The 22824-nt window shown below is 34.6% G+C and overlaps 1 protein-coding gene across 1 annotated transcript in view; it reads right to left on the minus strand.

Moving 5' to 3' along the window:
• PIP4K2A (phosphatidylinositol-5-phosphate 4-kinase type 2 alpha) overlaps positions 1-22824 on the minus strand; it is an 85029-nt gene that overhangs the window by 44463 nt on the left and 17742 nt on the right. The window contains exons 2-3 of the mRNA XM_087916491.1: positions 16631-16728; positions 2231-2327 (exon numbers count right to left, since the gene is read on the minus strand). Of these exons, the coding sequence (XP_087772617.1) occupies positions 2231-2327; positions 16631-16728 (195 nt within the window). The remainder of the gene's footprint in view (positions 1-2230; positions 2328-16630; positions 16729-22824) is intronic.

Consider the following 22824-nt stretch of genomic DNA (forward strand, 5'->3'; position numbering starts at 1 on the left):
AGGATAGAAATCAAATACAAATTCAAGGAAAAGAGATAGCATGGTGGCCGTATGAGCAGGTACAAACACATTACAAAAAAGACAAAGAACAATTTGGTTTTAACATGACCTATCAAGAATTAGATAAAATTTGTCATGGAGAGGAAAGGAAATTGATTGGTAAAATATATAAATATCTATTGGATTATAAATTAAAAGAAAAAACAGTCAAGGAGTGTATGATAATTTGGGCAAAAAATGTGGACAGTATTGAATTAGACAAGTGGGAACATATTTGGGAAATAAATTACAAACTAACTATGTCAGCCTTGTACAAAGAAAACCTCTATAAAATAGTGTATCGTTGGCACTTGCCACCCGCAAGACTGGCTAAGATGTTCCCGAATCTCCCCCCAAACTGTTGGAAGTGTAACTGCATCCAGGGAACATACTTCCATATGTGGTGGACATGTCCATATGCTCAGAGATTTTGGAAAAATATCAAAAATTGGATTCTAAATATAACTAAACAAGAAGTAAAACTTGAACCCAAAACCTTTTTGCTGGGTATGAAAGACTCAAAAATAGAAAAAAAATATCAATATTTAATCTTGCACATTATAATGGCAGCCAGAATAAGTTATATTGAAAATTGGAAACTGTCTATTGTCCCTTCAGAGGAGATGGTCATTAAAAAAATTCACAAGCGTGCAGAGATGGACAGCCTAACCAAATTACTAAAAAACAACAAAGATAATGAATACTACAAAGTTTGGAACTGTTGGTATGAATGATTAAAGAAAAAGCAACATTTGACAACTGATTAAGTTATGAAACTATGAAGGATATGCATTTAATCATAAAGTATTCTATGAAATTAAAACATTAAAAGAACGAGGAAGGTATTGCAACAAGGTAGATCACGTCAATGTTATGGGGTAAAAGAAAAAAAAAGAAAAATGTAACTGATGTTCAATACCTGCTGCAAAATGTATATATGTATATATATTTGTTTTCTTAAGTTTTTGCGGGTACTTACATGTATGGTATTCAGCTTTGTTTGGGTATTTTCCCACATCATTGTAGTTGTGCTTTTAAATATTTGTTTATATGTTTGTTTGTTTCTTTTTAAATGTTTTAAATATATGAAACTTAAATAAACTTTATTTTAAATTTAAAAAAGAAAAAGAAAAACAAGTCCAGAGATAAGGAACCAATGTTTTTTTGCATAGATTAAACGTACACAGGAGTGCAACCTTTTTTTAAATGATCCAGTCTGAAGTATGTGCAAACAGACAGTCCATCAGACTTCAAAAACACTTAAGAAACAAGTTTAAGCCAAACCTGGACTGCCAAAGGAAATGCAAAACTAGGTGGCTTATTTGCATTTATCTTTAGAGAATATCTCTGAAAAGATACCATGTTCCATACTTATTTTTTTATACAGTCACAACTCCCAATTTATTTGTAAAAGATAATTATAAACACAATATGACAAAATCATAGTAATTATCAGATGGTATTAGCTAATAATGAAACTAGAGGAAGTGACAATCCCACTTGTAATTTAAGAATTGCAAAGCAAAAAGAGAAAGTGTCTTCTCTGCAGATAAAATGCAGGCAGGCAGGCAGGCAGGCAGGCAGGCAGGCGGGCAGGCAGGCAGGCAGGCAGGCAGGCAGGCAGGCAGGCAGGCAGGCAGGCAGGCAGAAAGAAAGAAAGAAAGAAAGAAAGAAAGAAAGAAAGAAAGAAAGAAAGAAAGAAAGAAAGAAAGAAAGAAAGAAAGAAAGAAAGCAAGCAAAAGTTTAAATAGTCATATTTTAGTTTCATACCAAAAGTTCATTTGTAATGTATTTGAGAATACTCTGAAATTTACCTTGAAATTCTACATTTTAATCATACCACTTTCACAATTGAGAGGCACACAATGCCTGCAATTACAGATGCTTAACCACAACACACTGAACAGTAGAGCTGACTTCTTATCTATGACTTGTTATATTCACTATTTACCTATGACTTGTTATACATACTACTTGTTTAGAACCATAAGGAAGTATGAAATACAGAAAGGAAATTTAGAAAACATACCCATTAAATAAACTTATATAACTCACAATTACCAGCTGAGTTTACATCTGGAAATTTGCAGATATTTACCTTTTATTCCACCTACCTTTTTTCCCAGCAAAGTATTCCTAAATCAGACATCTCCCAAATATCAAGACTTATTTAACATGCTAACCAGCTTACCTGAAAGTCCTGATCATCAATTCCAAACCTCTCTCGCAAATTACGAAAAACCATTGGACAATATTCTTTGAATTTGAAATGGCTTGGCATGTTTTCTCTGAAAAAGAGATTTGATACTCATTGTAAGGAATTGTATATAGAGGTAGTCCTTGACTTGCAACTATTTATCGGCCATTTAAAGTTATGATTTGCAATAAGTCCTTGCACTTGTGACTGTCGCAACATTCCTGGGCTCACATAATCAAAATTCAGATCCTGGAAAGTGGCATGTATTTAGGGTGGTTGCAGTGTCTCAGGGACACATGGTTACCAATTCCAACTTTTCCGGCTGGCTTCCAACAAACTCAATGGGAGAAACTCATTTGCTTAATTATATTAGTAAAAAAAAAGTTGGCAAAATTAGGCAGGACTCAGTTGATGATTGCATTATTTAATGATGAAAGCTCTATTCATCTGTGTGCACCCCTAATCAAATCAATGTTTATTTTTCATACACCAATCTCCAAAGCATGGCTTGGTTCGTTTGTTGAAAACTAATTTAAGGTTAACAATATTTCATACCATTCTTTTAGAAGATCACATGACACAATTCAATAATCAATCAATCCTCCCTACCTCCCCAAAATTTTATTCTGCTAAGAAATCCCCTTCCACAGAGCATTAAGAATATACAGCTGGGTTTCTCTCCTGCATTACTTGGGGTAGCCAAAATAGAGTTGCCAGTAGCCATCCAGTTCCACCTCTGATATAGCCCAAGTTTCTTGAAGGAAAAGGATACAAAATTGTGATAGATAATCAAAAAAGGGTTGGTCTTTTGATGGTGCAAACCAGACAGCAATATTCCAAGTTAATAAGGAAGTTGCATCATCATTCAAGAACAGTCAAATGGCTTGATTTTCATTTTGGCAGGCCAATGACCTGAGACTGTTGTGTTGAACTGAAGAACCAGTGGGAAATAACCAGCTTCCTCTAAACATTGGCTTTTCTCATGTAAATTCTGTAACTATTCCAGGAAACCTTGCTCTGAAAAAATGAAATTATTAAGTCCAATAGATTTTATGTTGTAGAGTCTTCTTCAGCAATACTGGGTGGAGGATTGGTAATTCTTGCTGAATTCTGCTCTGTACAATTGAATTGGCAAGAGTTCTGCCTCTAACCTCCTGCTTGTTACTTATAGATCCAATTGCATGTCTTTGAGAACTCCTACTCAGTTAAAATGGAACCTTGAGTCAGCCAAAGAGGATTTGGGGAGCTATGGATTGGTGGACAATATCCAGACATTTCATTCTCCACTGAGGGGAGACAATTAGAGAAGCAAGGCCTATCAAAGACTCAGCTGTGGCTGTGGTATCCAATAGACAGCTTTCCTCAGATTTTCTAACTTCTGTAGTATATTATCTGGTTGGTCCCTTTCTAGGGAGCTGAAATATTAATAAGGCCAGCTTCACTTATATCTGGAGAGTGTTCATTTAGTAAATCTGACTTCCATGGTCTTGCTTTCTCAAATCTGAGGATAGTGTGCTTGCCTCGGAGGCATCTGGGAACTGACTTGAGATGATAGTTTGATATAGGTGACATAGAATTGAATAGAGATTAATCTTTTTGTCACAAAAGACTCTGCGCATAAGATATGAATGTGCTTTCATCTTTAATAACATCAGTGAGATGGTAGATTGTTTGAAAGATAGAAGAATCCACTTACAATTTAAGATGCTTGGGAGTTATTCAACAGCACACATATCTATCTTGCTGTTTTGGCTATGAAGAAGTTGGCCTACAAAAATTACTATTGCTCTCCTAGAATTCCAGGTCTGCTATTTTAGCTATTCAAAATTAATAATTTGTCATGTCTGCTATAAACAGTTTGAACTAGAAATATTCTTCTGGTACAGCTAGGGATCTTCAATGTGTGTGAAGCCCATTCTCTTTATTTTGTCAAGTTTTACAATGATATTAGAGTAAACATTTAGGTACTGTGCTTGTTCTTTAACAGCACACATGCCTTGGATAACAAGGTTAGATGAACCAATTGTATCAACCTTGATGCATGAAAAGTCTAGTTTTATGCTTTTGAAAATAAGCATCGACATTATATTTCAGCATCTTCTGTCCATATTTAATAGCTGAGAGATGCTTGAATATTAAGATCACAGTTTGAGTTGTGAACAAGTATTGGTTCGTCATGAAGTCTACTGAGTTTTCTCAGGAGGCCTCGTTTTGGTTTTTATTTTTAAGCTTATTTTATTTCTCCCAAGACTTGTCACACTGAGAGTCCATGGGGGAGTCCTGATTCTGATTTAGTTCTTCCCTAACAGATAAGGAATGCTCTGACAGCTGTTGTTTTTCTATTTCTGTTTGAAGATCCCATTCTAAGGCATCAGATTTGTTTGAAATAAAAGGAACATTTGTTTACTTAGAACATCCTTTTCTTGCAAAATGTTCTTCTATCTGTGGTTGTTTGGCTGATTTCTGTAAAAGGAGAGCGCTCAGCTCTCATATCATTTCTTTTTCTCATAACATTCAAGTCCACAATAAGTCCTTTATCTGCGCCTTGGCCTTCAAAAATTCATCTCATCCAAAAAGTGTAAGAGAACGTCCCGCTAAAAATTGCTTAAAACTACTGTAATAATATGGTTAAACGGGAAGGGCTATAAGAAAAAGTTACTGGGTGGATAACTCTTCCTCCCCCCAGTTGAAGATTGTTGAAGACTATAGTGATTAACATATAGCCAATTCTTTCATATCTTTCAGATCAAGGAACACAGTCGTAATTATTATCATTTAGAAGCTTGCAAAATTGCTGTATCCTAAAGACCTTTGCAGTATAATTCCAAATGTCACATTTTGCCCAATATGATGCCTATTTTCAGGTAGGCAAAGATAGACTTAAAACTATTCTCAGAGATCAGTACAGGGGAGTTTTGGGTGATTTGGAGACATTACTGGACTAATTGGAATAAATTGTCATGCAGGTGGAGAGTTCTTCTTTAGAAGAGTCAATATACTTAGACAAAACGAATTCTAGATATTCAGTGGCATAAATTAGCACAAAATTTCAAAACTTTAAGGGCACCAAGAACAAGATTACAGAATACTCAGAATGATTCACAATCAAATTATGAAAGCAACCATCTCTTTTTTTAAGCTTACATGAGTATCTGCTTCAAAAAGGTCCAGTGTTCATACTGTAGTATGTTCCAAAACATTTCTTTGGAATTATCTTTGTGCATTATCAGCGTGCATAGTCCTGTTATGCATCTCTGCTCTGCTAGTCAAGCAATTCTCCATAAATAGAAGAATCTGCATCTAACTTCAGAAAAATATTTTCTTCCATTCCATGGATAAGTCTCTGATATAACTTGCAGGATTCAGCTCTAATCAATCTTTAAGCCTTTATTACTGCAACACTAGTCCAACATTAATGTACATGGCACTGAATTGCTCTCAATAGAATATTCCACTTATGCAGTTCCAATTCTAATGGTTGTGTGCACATGGAATACATCATCACTGAGTTTGTATTTCCTAAATACTTCTAGAAGTAACCTGTATTTGTCTTAGCAAATCCTCAATAGCTTTTTTGTTTTAAGTATTAGGTAAGTAATTTGACTTAGCAAATCTTCAATAGGTATAATGATCAATTTTTACATTAACCCTAACTTTCCAAACTACAGAATTCCCAAACATTAACAGTAGTTTACCTCTATCTCTTAGAATAATTTAAAATGAATTAATAGGACTCTTTTAAAGTCATGTAAACATTAAGTCCAAACTGTAGAATTATACTGAGAAGTACTACTAGTCGATGCATACTAATGGAGATTCTCTTAGACCAGAGCTGAAATTCTGTGGAAAGTTAGCTTGGAAGCAACCTGTTGGGTATATGGATACACCAACTAGGTTTGGGTGACTAAATATATAAACCTAGGTTTAAGTGTTTGTAGCTTTAAGCACCAAACTGCAATGTAATTAGATAATTAAGGGTGCGGTTGCAAGCTGCAATAAAAAGGCAGTGAGAGAAACGTAACCTTCCTGGTCACTGGTCTGGTTCCTGGTCTGGTCTCTCTGCTATCTGCTGCCTGCTGTTTACTCCTGTATGAGACGTCTGCTTGTTGGCTACTGTGCTGGATACCGTTTCTACTCAACAAAAGGACTGTTTACTTGGTGAGCTGATATCCTGTGTATACTCAGCGTTGTCTTCGAGAGAAAGGTATCGGAAGGAGAAGATTTACAAGCAGATAAAGACATTGTACTGACTAGTTAATGGACTAGGTTACTGGATGGATATATTGTGTATGACATATGGACTGATTGACAATGCTTAAACTCTAAATGAATTAAATAACTATTTAAAAACTACAAACAGTGTTTTTGTCTCCAGTGTGTGTATACTCTTGGGCCCAGCCTCTCTCTCATTTGACTGCCTGGCTTGACTGCTGCTGTGCACTCTGCTTGGGGGTTTGTCCCCAATCACTAACATTGGTTATGGGCCCAGTGCGCACAGTCTAACTAACCAGGTTATAGCAGTTAGAGGTTGGTGTGAGTTGCACATTACTGTAAAGACAAACTGTTTGTTGAATAGTTATTTATCTGAAGAGCAAATTCCAGAATAGATTAAAGGTAGCTGGAATAGAGCACAAGAAATCTGCACCATACAGACCACAACACAATGCATTTATAGAGAGAAGAGGCCAAACACTACAGGCAATGGTTAGAACAATGTTAACTGATTCTGGATTACCTGATTCTGTGTGGGGGGAGGCTGCAATGTGTGCTAATAACATATTGAACAACGTTGTTAACTCAACTACTGGTGAAATACCATTCACCATGTGGCATGGCAGGAGCCTGATCTGAGTTACCTGCACACATTTGGTGCACCAGCATGGGTGCATATCCCTACACAACTCAGGCGTAAAGGGCAACACAGAGCTAAACAATTTTTCTTCGTTGGTTACGAAGCTAACCATAGGGCATATAGATTTTGGGAGAAAGGCACATCTAAGGTGTTATGTAGTGCTAATGCCCAATTTCTAGAGCACGTAGGATGGGATAAGTTAGAACAGGATAACAATAAAGAAGTGATTGTTGAATCCTACAGAAATTCCATTAATTATCCCTGTAACTTTAAAAATAAAGTAAAAAGAGAAATACAGGAAGAAATTGTGCCCATAGAGGAAGAAATAGCTGAGCAAGATGAGGAACAGGAACAGATAGTAACTCAAAAAAGTCCTCATACAAGCCCTGTAATTCCCAGAAGAACAACACGAATATCTAGACCGCCTGATAGATACCAGGCTAACACTGTGTGCCAGGTAAATAAAGTTCCATATACTGTGGATGAAATTAAAAAGTATCCTTCTAAAGATAAGGAAAGTTGGTATGCAGCAATGAATAAGGAATTGAAATCCTTGAAGGATATGAAAGTATATGAAAATGCGAGATTACCTGTAGATATAAAACCCATTGGCTGCAAATGGATTTTTAAGATAAAAACTGACAAAGATGGAAATATAATCCATAAGGCAAGATTAGTAGCCCAAGGTTTTAGACAAAGTGCCAATGACTATGATGAGGTATTTGCACCAAGTCTTAAAGCAGCAACATTAAGGGCAGCATTAGTGTGGGCAGCAAGCAAGAAATATATAGTTAACCATCTAGATGTGGAAACTGCTTACTTGCACGCTCCACTAAGACATACTGTATATATGAAAAGGCCTATTGGATTGAAAGGTGAAAATAATAATGATTGTTGGTTGTTAAAGAAGAGCCTCTATGGTCTTAAACAATCAGGCTATGAATGGAACCAGTATATTGTAAAGGAACTGAACAATATAGGGTTTAAAGCTGGTTTAGCCGATCCATGTCTATTTAAAAGGGAGACAAATGGGAAAATATCATTATTATTGTTATTCACTGATGATATTGCCTTGATTACTGAGACTAATGATGAAGCAAATAAAATAATAGCATCATTAGGAAAGAAAATAAAAATCAAGCAATTAGGGGAGATAAAGAGATATCTAGGTTTGAATATACTGAAAACACAGAAAGGTTATAAGATATCTCAGGAGGATAAGATATCTAAATTGCTAATAGATTATAAGATGGAACTTTGTAAGCCTGCAAAGACTCCAATGAGTCAGGATATTTGCAAAATGGATGCTCAAAGTCCCAAGTTTGATAAGGCAATATATCAATCTTTGATTGGTAGCTTATCATATATTAGCAATTGGTCAAGGCCAGATATAGCTTATAGTATTAATCAGCTGGCACGACATAATAATGATCCGTTTCAATGTCATTGGATAGCATTGAAGAGAATTTTAAGATATCTTAAAGGAACATTACACCATGCCTTGTATCTAGAACCAAAAGGTGATCTCATATTGAGTGCTTATGCAGATGCTAGCTTTGCATCAGAAAGAGACACAAGAAAGTCGACTTCAGGAACAGCCATAATGCTGGGTAAGACATTAATAGGTTGGAAGTCAATAAGACAACAGCATATAAGTTTGTCTACTATGGAGGCAGAATTCTCCTGTTTATCGCTATTATGTACTGAATTAATTATGTATAAACAAATGATGAATGATATGGGTATAACTGTAAATTATCCTATAATTGTACATGAAGATAATCAGGCAGCAATTCAAATGGCCACAAATATTGCAGTAAAAACTAGGAGCAAGCATACAGATTTAAGATATCTAAACGTTAGACAATCTGTACAGAGTAAAATGATACAGCTGGAGTACTGCATGTCGGAGGACAATATAGCTGATAATTTTACTAAAGCCCAAGGTGCCATTAAGCACCTAGAGAGTTGTGAAAAGTATGGGTTTAAATTGTAAAGGTATTATATATTTATATCACCCAAAAGGGGAGAATGTTGGGTATATGGATACACCAACTAGGTTTGGGTGATTAAATATATAAACCTAGGTTTAAGTGTTTGTAGCTTTAAGCACCAAACTGCAATGTAATTAGATAATTAAGGGTGCGGTTGCAAGCTGCAATAAAAAGGCAGTGAGGGAGAAGGGAGGAGCTTGCGCCGTGACGATACGGTCTGCAATCGAGCTCCTCGATTGCAGCCGATATCTCCGTTACCGGCCGGTCCAAACGGACCTATGCTGTCCCGTGGGGGCAGCTATCATGAAGAGCGTACCCTGAGGACTCCGGGGATATCGCAAAATCCCTGGAAGACCGGGTGAAGCTCTTTTGCTGGCGGCGGAGAGGCAGCCCCATGCTGCTGAAGTCGGGCGGCTCCAGAAAGAACAGGTCTGAGAGAGAGTTTGTCGGTTGGGTGAGAAACGTTTTTTATTTAATTTTTGAGTTTGGAAAGTTCGCTCTGTTTAATAGAAGAAATCTGTGTGATTTTTTTTCTTTTGACAAAACTGAGTAAGCGGCGTTTTTTTTAAGGGAGACGTCAAATAGAGAATTTATTTGCTTTTTTTTTCTTTGCTTCCCGGACTTCATTGTTATTTACGGGATAACTGGACTGCTCCTTTTTATATTTATATGTTGTATTCTTCCTTTGGATTTTTCATTTTTAGGCTAGAGGCTCCCTTTGTTTATTTTTTTTTTTTTTTGCTTTTATATGTTTGTATATTCCTTGCCGGCTTTTCTTCTTTTTATGCTGTTCAGAGAGGAGGGGGAAAGTGAGAACTAAGAAACTTTGTAACACTGCCAACTAGAGGCTTGGAAACATTTTACTTGAACTGTGAAAAGACCGAAATACTTCTCCCCAAGGACATCTTCTGATAAGATAGAGGAAAGCACTTTGTAGAATATTATTACAGGTGTCTTTCTGGATATTTATGGCAGCTTTGAAGCTTGTGGGAAAGAGAAGGAGTCATAATTAGAGCCTTGGACAATTAAATAGAGTGCAGTGTATTGCTGTTTACTTTCTTTCTCTAATTCTTTTTTTTTAGTTCCGCCACCCGCTCCACCAGCATTAAGGTCTTTATTTTTATTTTTAAGTTTGATTTATTTTCAAAGGGAAGCCTCTGAATTTTTCTATTTTTACTTTATTTTGACTTATTTTACTTTATTTTTCCTCCTTTCTATTTGGATTCTGCTTTTTCTTTTTTAATGCATATCAATGGACTATTTCTTTTTCTTTTTTTCAATTGAGGTTTTTTCTTTCTTTTTGGCTGGATTAAGGTGTGGAATTTGAAGAAATTTATTCCTCTTGTTTTTGTTTTGTTTTTCCCCTCTTTTTCTCTTTTCCTTCCTTTTGGCTTTGACTTTGTTTATTACTTTACTGGGTTTTTATTTTTATTTTTATGCTCTTTTGTGGACTATTTTTTTTTTAATTGGATTAAGGTCAGGAAGAATTTGAAGAATTTTTTCTTTTTGTTCTTTTCCTTTTTCTTTTTCATGTTTTTTTTTTTTTTTCTCATTATTGATTCTTTTTTATTATTGGCCTTTTCATTTTGGATTATAATTGGCTACTCTTTTGGATTAAAATTTGAAAGAAGTTGAAGAGCTGGAACCATTTAAAATGAGTAAGAAACTTATATCTTCGGTGCTTCTATGTCTACCTCTGCCTCCCACCATCTGGACAGCGTTCAATTCAGACAATGTTAAAGCAAGATAAAGAAAAAGAACAAGAAAGAGCATCTTTTCAGATGATTATGCAAGGAATTCAAGATCTTAAGGTAAAAATAGATACCATTGAACAAAGAACAGGGAGGACGGAGGAAAAAGTGGAAAGTATTCAACAGATGATGACAAAATATGAGGAGAGACTTCAAAAAGTCGAAGAAGGGGCAAGCGAAGAGAGGAGAAGATTGGAAATATTGATAATAGACTAACAGTGATTGAACAAGAAAAAAAGTGGGATGTTGAAGTGGGAGTTGGATAGATCAGAATTCTATCTTAGATTTCAAAATACAGAAGAAGAAAAAGGACAAGATTTAGCTGCGATAATGGTAGGAATCTTGGCGGATGCGTTGGAGATAACAGAAGAGAAGATGATGGATGGAATAGATGAGATATATCGAGTTTTTACAAGATATGCGATGAGAAATAATCTGCCCAGAGAAGTCCATATTAGATTTACTAAAAAATCCATGAAGACACAAATTTTACAAGTGGCAAGAGAGAAGATATTGAAATACAAAGGTAAAGAAATCTTGGTTTTAAAACAAATACCTAGAAGAGTGAGAGAGATGAGAAGAGAATATCGATTCCTGACCAAAATGTTATTGAAAAAGGAGGTGTCTTACAGATGGCTGATCCCAGAAGGATTGATGTTTATGTGGCAGGAACAGAGGCATAGAATTGATTCAATCGAGAAAGCAGAACTGTTCTACATGAAGTCTTTGGAGAGAGAGAAGGAGAGGCAGAAAAGGAGGTCCCATTAACTGAATCCCAAGAGGAACAAGTGGAGATTGGAAAAGAAGAAGGTGAAGTAGGCGGACAAGTGGATATTAAAGATCAGCGTGAATCAAGACCCACGAGAGTGGTTAAATCTAAATATAAAATATAATCATGGAAGAGAAAAAACTGATTACAATGAATATAAATGGACTGAATTCAGCTGCTAAGAGAAGGAAGATTTTCCATAAATTAAAGAAACTAAAGTTTGATATAATTTGTCTACAAGAAGTACATATTAAAAAGCAACATGAACAATTGTTATTACAACCAAAACTAGGAAATTGTTTACCTCTTTGACTCAATGTAAGAAAAGAGGGGTGGTCCTATATATTAAGAGGTTATTCCAGCTAAAATGATTTATACAGATGACGATGGGAGAATATTAATGGTGGAAATAATGGACAATAATAGAAAGATACTTTTGATTGCAATTTATGCCTCGAATGACAAACAGGAAGAATTTTATAAAAAATTACATACCAAGATGGCTGGACTGGACTATGCTAATATAATTATGATGGGAGACTTTAATGGAATTGTGGATAATAAACTTGACTATATTGCAACAGCAGCAAAGTATAATAGAAAAACTCTTCCTAAATCCTTTTTTAAAATGACAGAGGAATTAACTCTAAAAAGACATGGAGAGAAAGAAATGCTAAACTTAAGCAATATACTTTTTATTCAAATAGACATTTATCATGGTCCAGACTTGATATGATTTGGATTTCAACAGACTTAATATCTAGCGTTCAAAAGTAAATATTGAAACAAGTACTTGGCGGATCATAATCCATTGACAATTAAATGGAAGGGACAAAAAAAAAGATCGAGATGGACGTTAAACAATATTATTTTAAAGGAGAAAGAATTTACACAGTGGATGGAGAAAGAACTGGCCTTTTTTTTAAAGAAAATAGAAAAGAAGACACTTCAATACAGAATGTTTGGGATACAATGAAGGCTTATGCCAGAGGCTTGATAATAGACTATACAAGAAAAAAGAATATTAGGAAAAGGCAAGCTTTTAAAGCCTTGGAGGATGAATATAAAGGACTCGAAAAGAACTGCAGAAAATGCCACAGAAAAAAGATGTTAAATTGAAATTGGATATAATTAAACATAAAATGGACTTAATAGACAAAGAAGAACTGGCACAGAAAATTAGGAGTGCTAAACAGAATTATTTTGAAGATGCAAATAAGCCAGGTAGATGGTTAGCATACAAGCTGAGAAAGGAGAAAGAGTCAAGGAAAATATTGCAGTTAATAGATGACCAAGGTAAAACTTGTCATGGCAGCAAAGAGAAAAAGAAATTATTTATGACTTCTACAAGCATCTGTATAAGAAAGAAGATATTGATGAGGAGAAAGTTAAACAATACTTGCAGAATGCAAATTTACCTAAGATACCTAAGGAGATTGAAGAAATGTTAGGAAGCAATATAACAATGATGGAGTTAAGCCAAGCACTTAAGAAACAAAATAATGGAAAGGCACCAGGTCCAGATGGGTTTCCTGTAGAATTTTATAAAACTCTTCAAGAATCATTGTGTATTCCACTGCTAGAAGTTATGAATGAAGTTATGCTAAAAAAGATAATACCTAAAACATGGTCAGAGGCTTATATTACACTTATTCCAAAAGAGGAGGCGGATTTACTTCTAATCAAGAATTATAGACCGATTTCCTTATTAAATGCAGATTATAAAATTTTCGCTTCAATTTTAGCAAAAAGACTTAAAAAATATCTGAATAACTTTATCCATTCAGATCAAAATGGATTTTTGCCAAAACGACAGATTAGAGACAATATGAGAGTAATTCTGGACACCTTGGAATATTATGAGGCCCATCCTGAAAAGCAAATGGCTTTGATATTTTTAGATGCTCAAAAGGCATTTGATAACGTAAATTGGAGATTTATGTTACTTTTAATGGAACAGATGGGCTTTGCTAGAAGATTTATTCAAGCAATAGAAGCAATTTACAATGAACAAACAGCTAAGGTAATGATGGAGGGAGAACTCACAGATCCTATTAATATAAGAAAAGGCACAAGACAAGGTTGCCCTCTTTCTCCCTTGTTATTTGTATTGACTTTGGAAGTGTTGAATAGAAATATCAGAGAAGATAAAACTATAAAAGGAATGAAAATTAAAAAGGAAGAATTTAAATTACAAGCTTTTGCAGATGACTTAGTTTTTATCCTGGAAGATCCTATAGAAACAGCCTTGAAGCTGTTGGAAAAGATAGAGGCATATGGGGAGGTGGCCGGTCTGAAAATAAACAAAGATAAAACAAAGATTTTGTCAAAGAATATGTTGCTGAGACAAAGAGAAGAACTGGCAGAATTGTTAAAAATTCAAGTTACAAATAAGGTTAAGTATTTGGGGATATACTTGACGTCGAGATGTAGTACATTAAAGGAGAACAATTATATTAAACTTAAACAACAGATAGCTCAAGACTTGAAAAAATGGGAAAACCTACAATTGTCATTAATAGGAATGATTTCAACAATTAAGATGAACATTCTACCCAGAATTTTATTTTTGTTTCAAACAATACCAATTAGGCTCGGAAAAGAATATTTTGAGGATTTAAATAAAATTGTTTTGAAGTATATATGGCAAGGCAAGAAAGCAAGGATAAAGTTAAAGCTTTAACAGGATGCTAGATTTAGAGGAGGGTTTGGCCTGCCTAATTGGGAGTTGTACTACCAAGCTGCAAACTTGATGTGGGTTAAAGAATGGATAACATTAAGGAAAATTAGATTGTTGACATTAGAAGGTCATGATTTGTTGTTGGGTTGGCATGCATTTTATGGTATAAGGGAACCAAAACACAGGGGTATTTTAGAAGACATTATATACGGAGTCTCTGTGGTTAAATTGGGAGAAGACAAAAAAACAATGTTATTTGAAAATTCCAGTTTGGTTATCGACGATAGAAGCATTTTCTTACCCTATAATTTATAAAAAGGAACAAACAGTTAGCTATGGGGAATTACTAGATGAAAAGGGTGAACTTAAATCGATACAAAAATTAGAGGAACAAGGTATACAGATGAATTGGTTTTCATATTTGCAAATACATGTAAAGTATCATGAGGATTCCAAAACAGAGGGATTTTATGATAAACCAACTGATTTAGACAAGATTTTGATGGGTACTGATGAAAAGGTGATTAAAAAATTATATGGTTACTTATTGGAAATTAAGCTGGAGGAAGAACAAGTTAAGGAAACTATGATTGCTTGGGGGAGGAATTTTGGATATGGGATTGATTTAGAGAAATGGCAGAATTTATGGTTGCAAAATTATAAAATGACAATGTCTACAGCCTATAAAGAAAATTTGTATAAGATGTTTTACAGGTGGCATTTTCCTCCGACAAGGATAGCAAGAATGTTCAAGAACAAATCCGAAAAATGCTGGAAATGTCATCAGAAACCTGGTTCATACTACCATATGTGGTGGACTTGTGAGGATGCTAGAAAATATTGGACTAAAATCCACATGTGGCTGGAAAAATGACAAAGAAGCACATAGACTTGAAACCGGAGTTTTTTTATTGGGAATCTTACCAGATGCTTATAGTAAAGAGTTGAAATATTTGATTGTAAATGTATTGACTGCGGCTAGGATTGTATTTGCAAAGAATTGGAAAAATGAGAAAATTCCATTACAGGAAGAAGTTATAAAGAAAATATTGGAATGTGCTGAGATGAGTAGATTGACTTTTGAAATCAGAGAGCAAGAAGATAAACAATTTTATATAATTTGGGATCTTTTCTATCAATGGCTGAATGATGAAATACAAAAATAGAATATTTGAAATGCTAGATAATAAGGAATAATATTGAATTTATTTTTCTTTTCTTATGCTTGGTATTGGATATTATACTTATATAATGGTTTCCTTTTTCCTTTTTTCTTTTTCTTTTAGGATAGAACTGGCACGACTATATGATTTGTTTTAGAATAAATCATTTAAAATATAGTTATCTCACAAAGGCATGATCGAATAAAAGTGTAGTCAAACTTTTTCTTTTTTTTTTAATAATGATATGATGATTTATAAGTTTGTATTGACAATAAGAGTTATTATATAAGGTAATTGTAATTGTGACTATGAAGTGAACGCACAAAACTGATGAACCAACCGACTCACTGTTTGTATATAAATATGGGGGAGCTGATGTTTTTATGTTTTGTCTGTTTGTTTGTATGTTAAAAAACAATAAAAACTTTTATATATATATAAAAAAAAAAAGGCAGTGAGAGAAACGTAACCTTCCTGGTCACTGGTCTGGTTCCTGGTCTGGTCTCTCTGCTATCTGCTGCCTGCTGTTTACTCCTGTATGAGACGTCTGCTTGTTGGCTACTGTGCTGGATACCGTTTCTACTCAACAAAAGGACTGTTTACTTGGTGAGCTGATATCCTGTGTATACTCAGCGTTGTCTTCGAGAGAAAGGTATCGGAAGGAGAAGATTTACAAGCAGATAAAGACATTGTACTGACTAGTTAATGGACTAGGTTACTGGATGGATATATTGTGTATGACATATGGACTGATTGACAATGCTTAAACTCTAAATGAATTAAATAACTATTTAAAAACTACAAACAGTGTTTTTGTCTCCAGTGTGTGTATACTCTTGGGCCCAGCCTCTCTCTCATTTGACTGCCTGGCTTGATTGCTGCTGTGCACTCTGCTTGGGGGTTTGTCCTCAATCACTAACACAACCTTTTGGAGAAGGGATTACTTTCTAGGACACCAGGACTACAAGAAGGGCAGGCACATTACTTCCTTCACTCCTGTGGAATTCCACCTTTCAATTTCTTTTGGGATCCAACTACAAAAAAATATATTGAAAAACCAACTCCACAATAGAACTGCTGATATTCTTAGCATATTTTTAAAAACTTCAGAGAATCAAAATTAAGTAAAAATGTATTTATTTCAATTCAAAAATATAAAACAAAACAGAAGTTGGCCCAACTTACTTATTGAAAAGGTGGTTGTCCACTTTTATCTTTGAATATGCTTTGAAGTCATCTGGCATCAGCATAATAGGGATTTGAACATGGCTCAGTTCATTGATCTACAAAGAAGACAAAAAGGAAATAAAAAAAGAAATATGAGAAGGAATTAATTTCTTCCTGCCTCAGTTGGAAAACGTGAAGGCCTCCAGATGTTGACTTTCTGGTTAACCATCATGAATACTAGCTATACTTTACAGAACACACAATTCATGAAATCTTTCTTCTTAAAACAAGCCAATTACAGAGAATATGTAAAAAATATACTGTAGTTGATGTACTAGAACTATAAACTGTAAAACAGATTTATCTCAGTTTACAAGTCAGGTTTTCCAAAAATTACAGCAAAAGAAGTTTAAACACAAGTAAAATATTATATTTATTAGTATAATTTTTCATGTCTGTATTAAATTTGAATCTGTTGTGTTCATTTTTGTTTAATATTTTTTGCTAATAAAATTCCCTCCACATACACAATGCTTTTTTCAGCAATTATTAAATTACAGATAGCATTACTTACTACAGGAGACAACATGGAATTTAAAACAATGGAGATAGGCACAGCAAGGCAATCCCTTGACTTGTTTTTGTTCTCAGGCAATGTTCAAAAGCAATGCCTCTTTAATTTAAGAATATCAAATAGAAATAGAAAAAGAATCAATTGTTTCCAGATTTTGGTGACTGGCTTCAAGGAATCCATCACTATTGAGCCTTTCTTTGCCAAAAGGAAAAAATGGTTTAGCATCATCTGCTACTCACAGAATCAAATAGCATGAAAACAATAGTTAACTTGTGTAATAACAGTGACACAAATTAAAATGAATGGTTTCATCAGAGAGAAGACACTCACATTTTTGCAAGGAAAAGGCTTATATAATAAAACAAAGTCAATGCTTTTCCTAGTGGCTTTATAGTGATTTTATTTCCTAGTGATTTTATAAAAGCATATAGATTGTTCAAGTTAAAAAACACAACATCTAGAGTTCACAACATGCAGTTAGTCCCGGTGATCTTGAAATTAAACCATCAGGTAGCATCTGAAAGGCTTTTGGTAAAACCTTAGATAGTTGCCAATGACTCACACTATATAAAGCAATTTAAAGCTGTCTAAAGTCTGGCCTTTAGTATCTTGGATGTATCTGAATGATAGCATAATTACAAGCCTTGTGATACTTTAAAAACTCTTTAAATGATATTTTTTTTAGAATTGTAACAGTTTTGGGGGAAGGAGACAATCTGCTATGACGTGTGGGCTTATCTTCTCTAATATACAGTATATTCAGATGTCATAAAGTATTTCCATATTAGTCATATTAACTTCTGCATTAGAAAGATATAATGTCTCTTTTTTACATTCTAAACATAAATTGCTTCATATTTAAAAATAAATTCATTCATGGTCAAGGGCCATAAAATGATGAAATACACATTGTGACATCATGATGCAAACTCCATTCCTTTTTTTACATGTATGTGCCATTGTAATGCATATACAAGCAGGAGTAAGCTTGTTTTATGATGCATCTTCATCTAGGCTTATATCATTTTAGAACACTAAATTAAGTTAATTAACATATTTTGATAAAAAAATTGACATGAACTCATCACAGCAGCCTTGCTTACAACCATGTGCTTGCTGTGAATTATGAGATTTGGAATCTCCACATATCTTGAGAGAAAATGAATGATGCAAGGCAATTCTACCGCAAATATCACATAATTTTGTTGACTCCTATGACCACCCTCTATAAGCATATAAGTAATCTTTAACCAGGAGGTAATCTTTCTGCACAAAGTTGAATGCTATTGGGATTCCATTCCATGCTATTTAAGGTTTTCGTTTAAAATTCCAGATTATATTCTTATTTGAATCTCAACAATTTGAAGCATCAGATACAATCAATCCTTACATGAATTCCTTATTTTGAAAGATTTTAGATTGTTTAAAAGTGGCGATATTGTTCTAGTTAACATGAAAACATCAAGCCTGAAAATTCTCCATTAAAATCTTGTCAATGAGGGCATTACCTGTCATTCAGGTAACTTCCAGGGTACTCACAAGGCTGTATCCTTTTCTTTTTTTCTTGCATCTTATTAGACGTAATAATAACTTCAGTTGATAAAATTTTGAAAATCAACAAAGCATAAAATGAGAGTTGATATTTCTGGATAGTTGCATTCACATCAAAATGAACCTGCAAATTAAAGTCTTCTTCAACTTGACTCCATGATTATGGCTATGATAATGTTCATGCCAGTAGTACAGAATTTTTACCTTTTCAACTTGCCAGTTCTGATTTTTCCTGGTTTTCACTATCTAAGTACTAAACAGGACCAACTCTGTTTAAAGGTAATTAACATTAACCATTAACTAGAATCCCACACCAAGCCAATTACCGTATTTATCGGCGTATAACACGCACTTTTTCCCCCTGAAAATAGGGGGCAAATGATGTATGCGTGTTATACGCCGATGTCCACCCTTATTTTTTTCCTGAAATTTCCCTCTTAAAATGAAGATGCGTGTTATACGCCTGTGCGTGTTATATGCCGATAAATACGGTAACTGTATTCAAAATGCATTTAGACACACCTATTTCGTATTGTTTTCTGCCTTAGCAACCTACCATACTGGGGGAGCTTCAAGCAGTCATTATCATTTTGCTATGGAAATACTCCAATCTCACTGTGTGACTTCCCCAACTATTATAAAATGGACATATTGCTACTATGGCAAAATAACCCAGCATTATTCATACTGGCACACTTAATTGTACTACTTACTTCTTTGAGTGGAAAGTCTGTTCATCAGCCAAAAGCCAAGATGTAGGACATCAATCTTGCAACATATAATTGAGATTTTTTTCCTGCCTGAGAGAAGAGATGCTACCGCTCCTGCTTACATACATACAGATTTTTTTCCTGTCTACATCATCACTGATTAACTGTTCTCCTCATTCCCATCATGAATTATAATAGTACTGTGGGGACTATTTGGTTTTGAAGAATATTATGTGTTCTATTTGAAGATCGTTTTAAAGTTTGTCTGTAATGGGATAGTTATTTTAAATATGAAGAGGAACAGTGGCAAGAAGGTGATAAATTGAATGAGATATTATTATTTATATTTATTAGATTTCTTTCACCCTACCTTTATTATTTTTTACAAATAAGTTGGTGAAAATACCTAATACACCAACTTCCTCTTTTCCTCATAACAACAACCCTATGAGGTGGATTGGGCTGAGAGAGAATTATGGGTCCAAAGACATCCAGCTGGCTTTTTGTGCTATGGTGGGACTAAAACTAGAACTCAGTTTTCTGGTTTCTAGTTTAGCACCTCACCTACTACATCAAACAAGTGCCACATAGCTAACTTCAGCATGTGGATTGTGTGCTCCATCATAGCTATCTAGGCAAAAATCATTTCAATCCAAGAACGGAAGTTGCAGAGTGCTTCTCTAAAAAGAAATCCTGAGCTATTTGCAGACATCTGCCCAAAACAAATTCAAAAGGAAATCTTGCCACAAAGGAAACTATTATTAGCATTTTAAATTTGTAAGCAATGCAAATTTAAAAGCAGGGGTACTACAGCTTTTTTATCTTGCACATATCTTGCAATGTTCATTGTGCGTTTTTCAGGAGATACAAGAGTATGCTTACACTTGTTCAGTATTTGAATGTTAAATTCTTATTTTTTTTCTAATTACAGCAAGTAATGCCCTTTATTTCAAATACTAACCCAATAACACCAATAAAGGTATGTATAGATTTTAAATAATATTTAATATGATGTTGTGCTATGAGTCATACGACATTTTAATAATTATTTTCATATGTAGTCCTCAGTTTACAATCATTTGTTTAGTGAAGTTACAAAGGCATTGAAAAAAGTGACATAACTATTTTTCACTTATGATTGTTGCAACATTCATGTGGCCACATGTTCAAAATTCGGACACATGGCAACTGGCATGTATTTATGAAGGTTGCAGTGTTTGGGGGTCACTTACAACCTTCTGATAAGCAAAATAAATGGAAAGCCAGATTCATAAAACTATTTAACTTAACAACTGCAGTGGTTTACTTAGCAACTATGACAAGATAGGTCGTAAAATGGGGCAAACCCCACTTAACTATCTTGCTTAGTAATGGAAATTTTGGGCTGAACTGCAATCATAAATTGAAGACTAGCAGTATATACATTTTCAACAGAAAGACAACAAAGGGAATAATCTCTAATACAAACAGATCATTACAAAGTTTGCATCGAAATTATGTTCTTTTAAAACAATTCAGTATTTTAGTTTGATAAATCAAGAAAATCATAATCATGTTTTGATGATGCATTCTTTGGGCTGCTCCTTCAGGTTGTTTCTACCTACAAACTAATTTTAAGTTGCATTAAATTCACATATATGGGATAAAGTATGAAGCAGTATCCTATCCAATATATCAAGCAATGTAGTTTTAATAGAAAAACAATAGAGAAGCATTTGTTTACCATGCCTGAGAAATCCAGAGTATAACCTAGGAAATAAATCCATGTTTGAATCCATTTTATTCTAGTTTTGTGACAAGTCATTTGCAAGTCTGGCCAAAGTATAAGCTTGGACTCCAAAAACGTTTCCAAAAACATAGGACATCCCTATATTGAATCTACAATTATATATTTTCCAGGTTCTCTTATCTTTCTCCTAGTCATGTAAAAGATTCTCTTCCATATCCCTTCTTTAACTAGGGTAGCTTTGAGTGCCAGAACTGCTATAGCAGTGATGGCGAACCTTTTGAGCTCAGCAAGTCAAAATTTCAGAAAATACATGACTCCACTGGCCTGTAACCTCCCATCAAGAGAAACAATTTTCTATCTCCCCTTATCTAGGCCACTCAGAACAGCGATACTTGGTGGCAGCTCCAAGGTTGGCCCAGAAGTATAGGCCTGGCCTGGATCTCAATTTCAACCCTATTATCACCATTGCCACTACATGGGCTTGGGAAATAACACAAGATCACCCCTACAGCCCAGCAGTTCCCAAGTCTATCACATGCTGCTTACTTTCAGACAGTGCTCTGTTTTGTGTTGACAGGTACCTAAAGCCTACCTAGAGGCTTCTTTGGGTCACATGAGGCCTTTGTTCTTGAAACGGCTTTGGGGAATGCTTTTTCTGAGGTCTCTCATGCAACTTCTAAAGGCTGCGCAAGAGCACGTCCCATTCTCATACAGCCTCTGCAGCATTTAAAAATCATGCAAGATCAGGTTCTATTTTCAATTCGATTTCATTGCTTCTTATCAAAAAGATTCACTCTGGCAAGGCTTTTGAGATGCAGTTTTCTATTTTTTTCTTCCTAGGACTGAGAGTTTAAGCTCACCTTATTGGCTTTGTGGCTATGGCAGGACTAGGACTCACACACTCTCCCAATTTCTAGTCTGGTACATTAACCACTACACCAAACTGGTTCTCGCTTTTGCAACTAGACTTTAAAAAAAAAGCTAACATTAGAATAGTTAAAAAAGGAGAAAGGGGAAGACTACAATTTAATCTGATATGAGGAAAAATCCATAATGCTGCCAAATGATATAAAACCGAATAGTACTGTACTTCCTGTGCATTTCAAAATCTGTTTTAGGAAGTATTTCGTAATAATTGTCACAGCTCTAGAGAAGTATTTTTCAAACAACTTTAAGATGCCAGTACTTTAACTCTCAGATTTCTTCTATCCGCACATCTTAAGAATTGCCAAGTTTGAAAAACACTACTTTATAATAGCCCCAAATTTGTTGCATATGAGTACTCATCCTATATTTCCTTCTGCTTGGAAATCCCATTTTTTAGTTAGCAATTGAGAAAGTTACTTCAGTCTGAAAAAGCAACTGAGAACTGACTATCAGTTTACAGTGTAGGCAAAGTAAGCCCTTTACACAATATTCACAAAGATAAAGGCACTCTTTCAATATCAGTCATTAAACAATCTTAAAAGAATATCTATTTTGCTTAGGTACCAATATTTTGGACATTTATTATGTAATCCATAAAATTAAAAGTTACACAAGTTCAACTGAGGCATCTTAAATATTTGGCAACTAATGCTAAATAAATGAGTACCTCTTAGAATTAAATACCTTCTGTGATACAGTGCCTTTTTCCCTCATAGAAAGC

Source organism: Pseudonaja textilis, chromosome Z, assembly GCF_049901715.1.
Source record: "Pseudonaja textilis isolate UNSWEBS1 chromosome Z, rPseTex1.2, whole genome shotgun sequence".
NCBI lineage: Eukaryota > Metazoa > Chordata > Lepidosauria > Squamata > Elapidae > Pseudonaja > Pseudonaja textilis.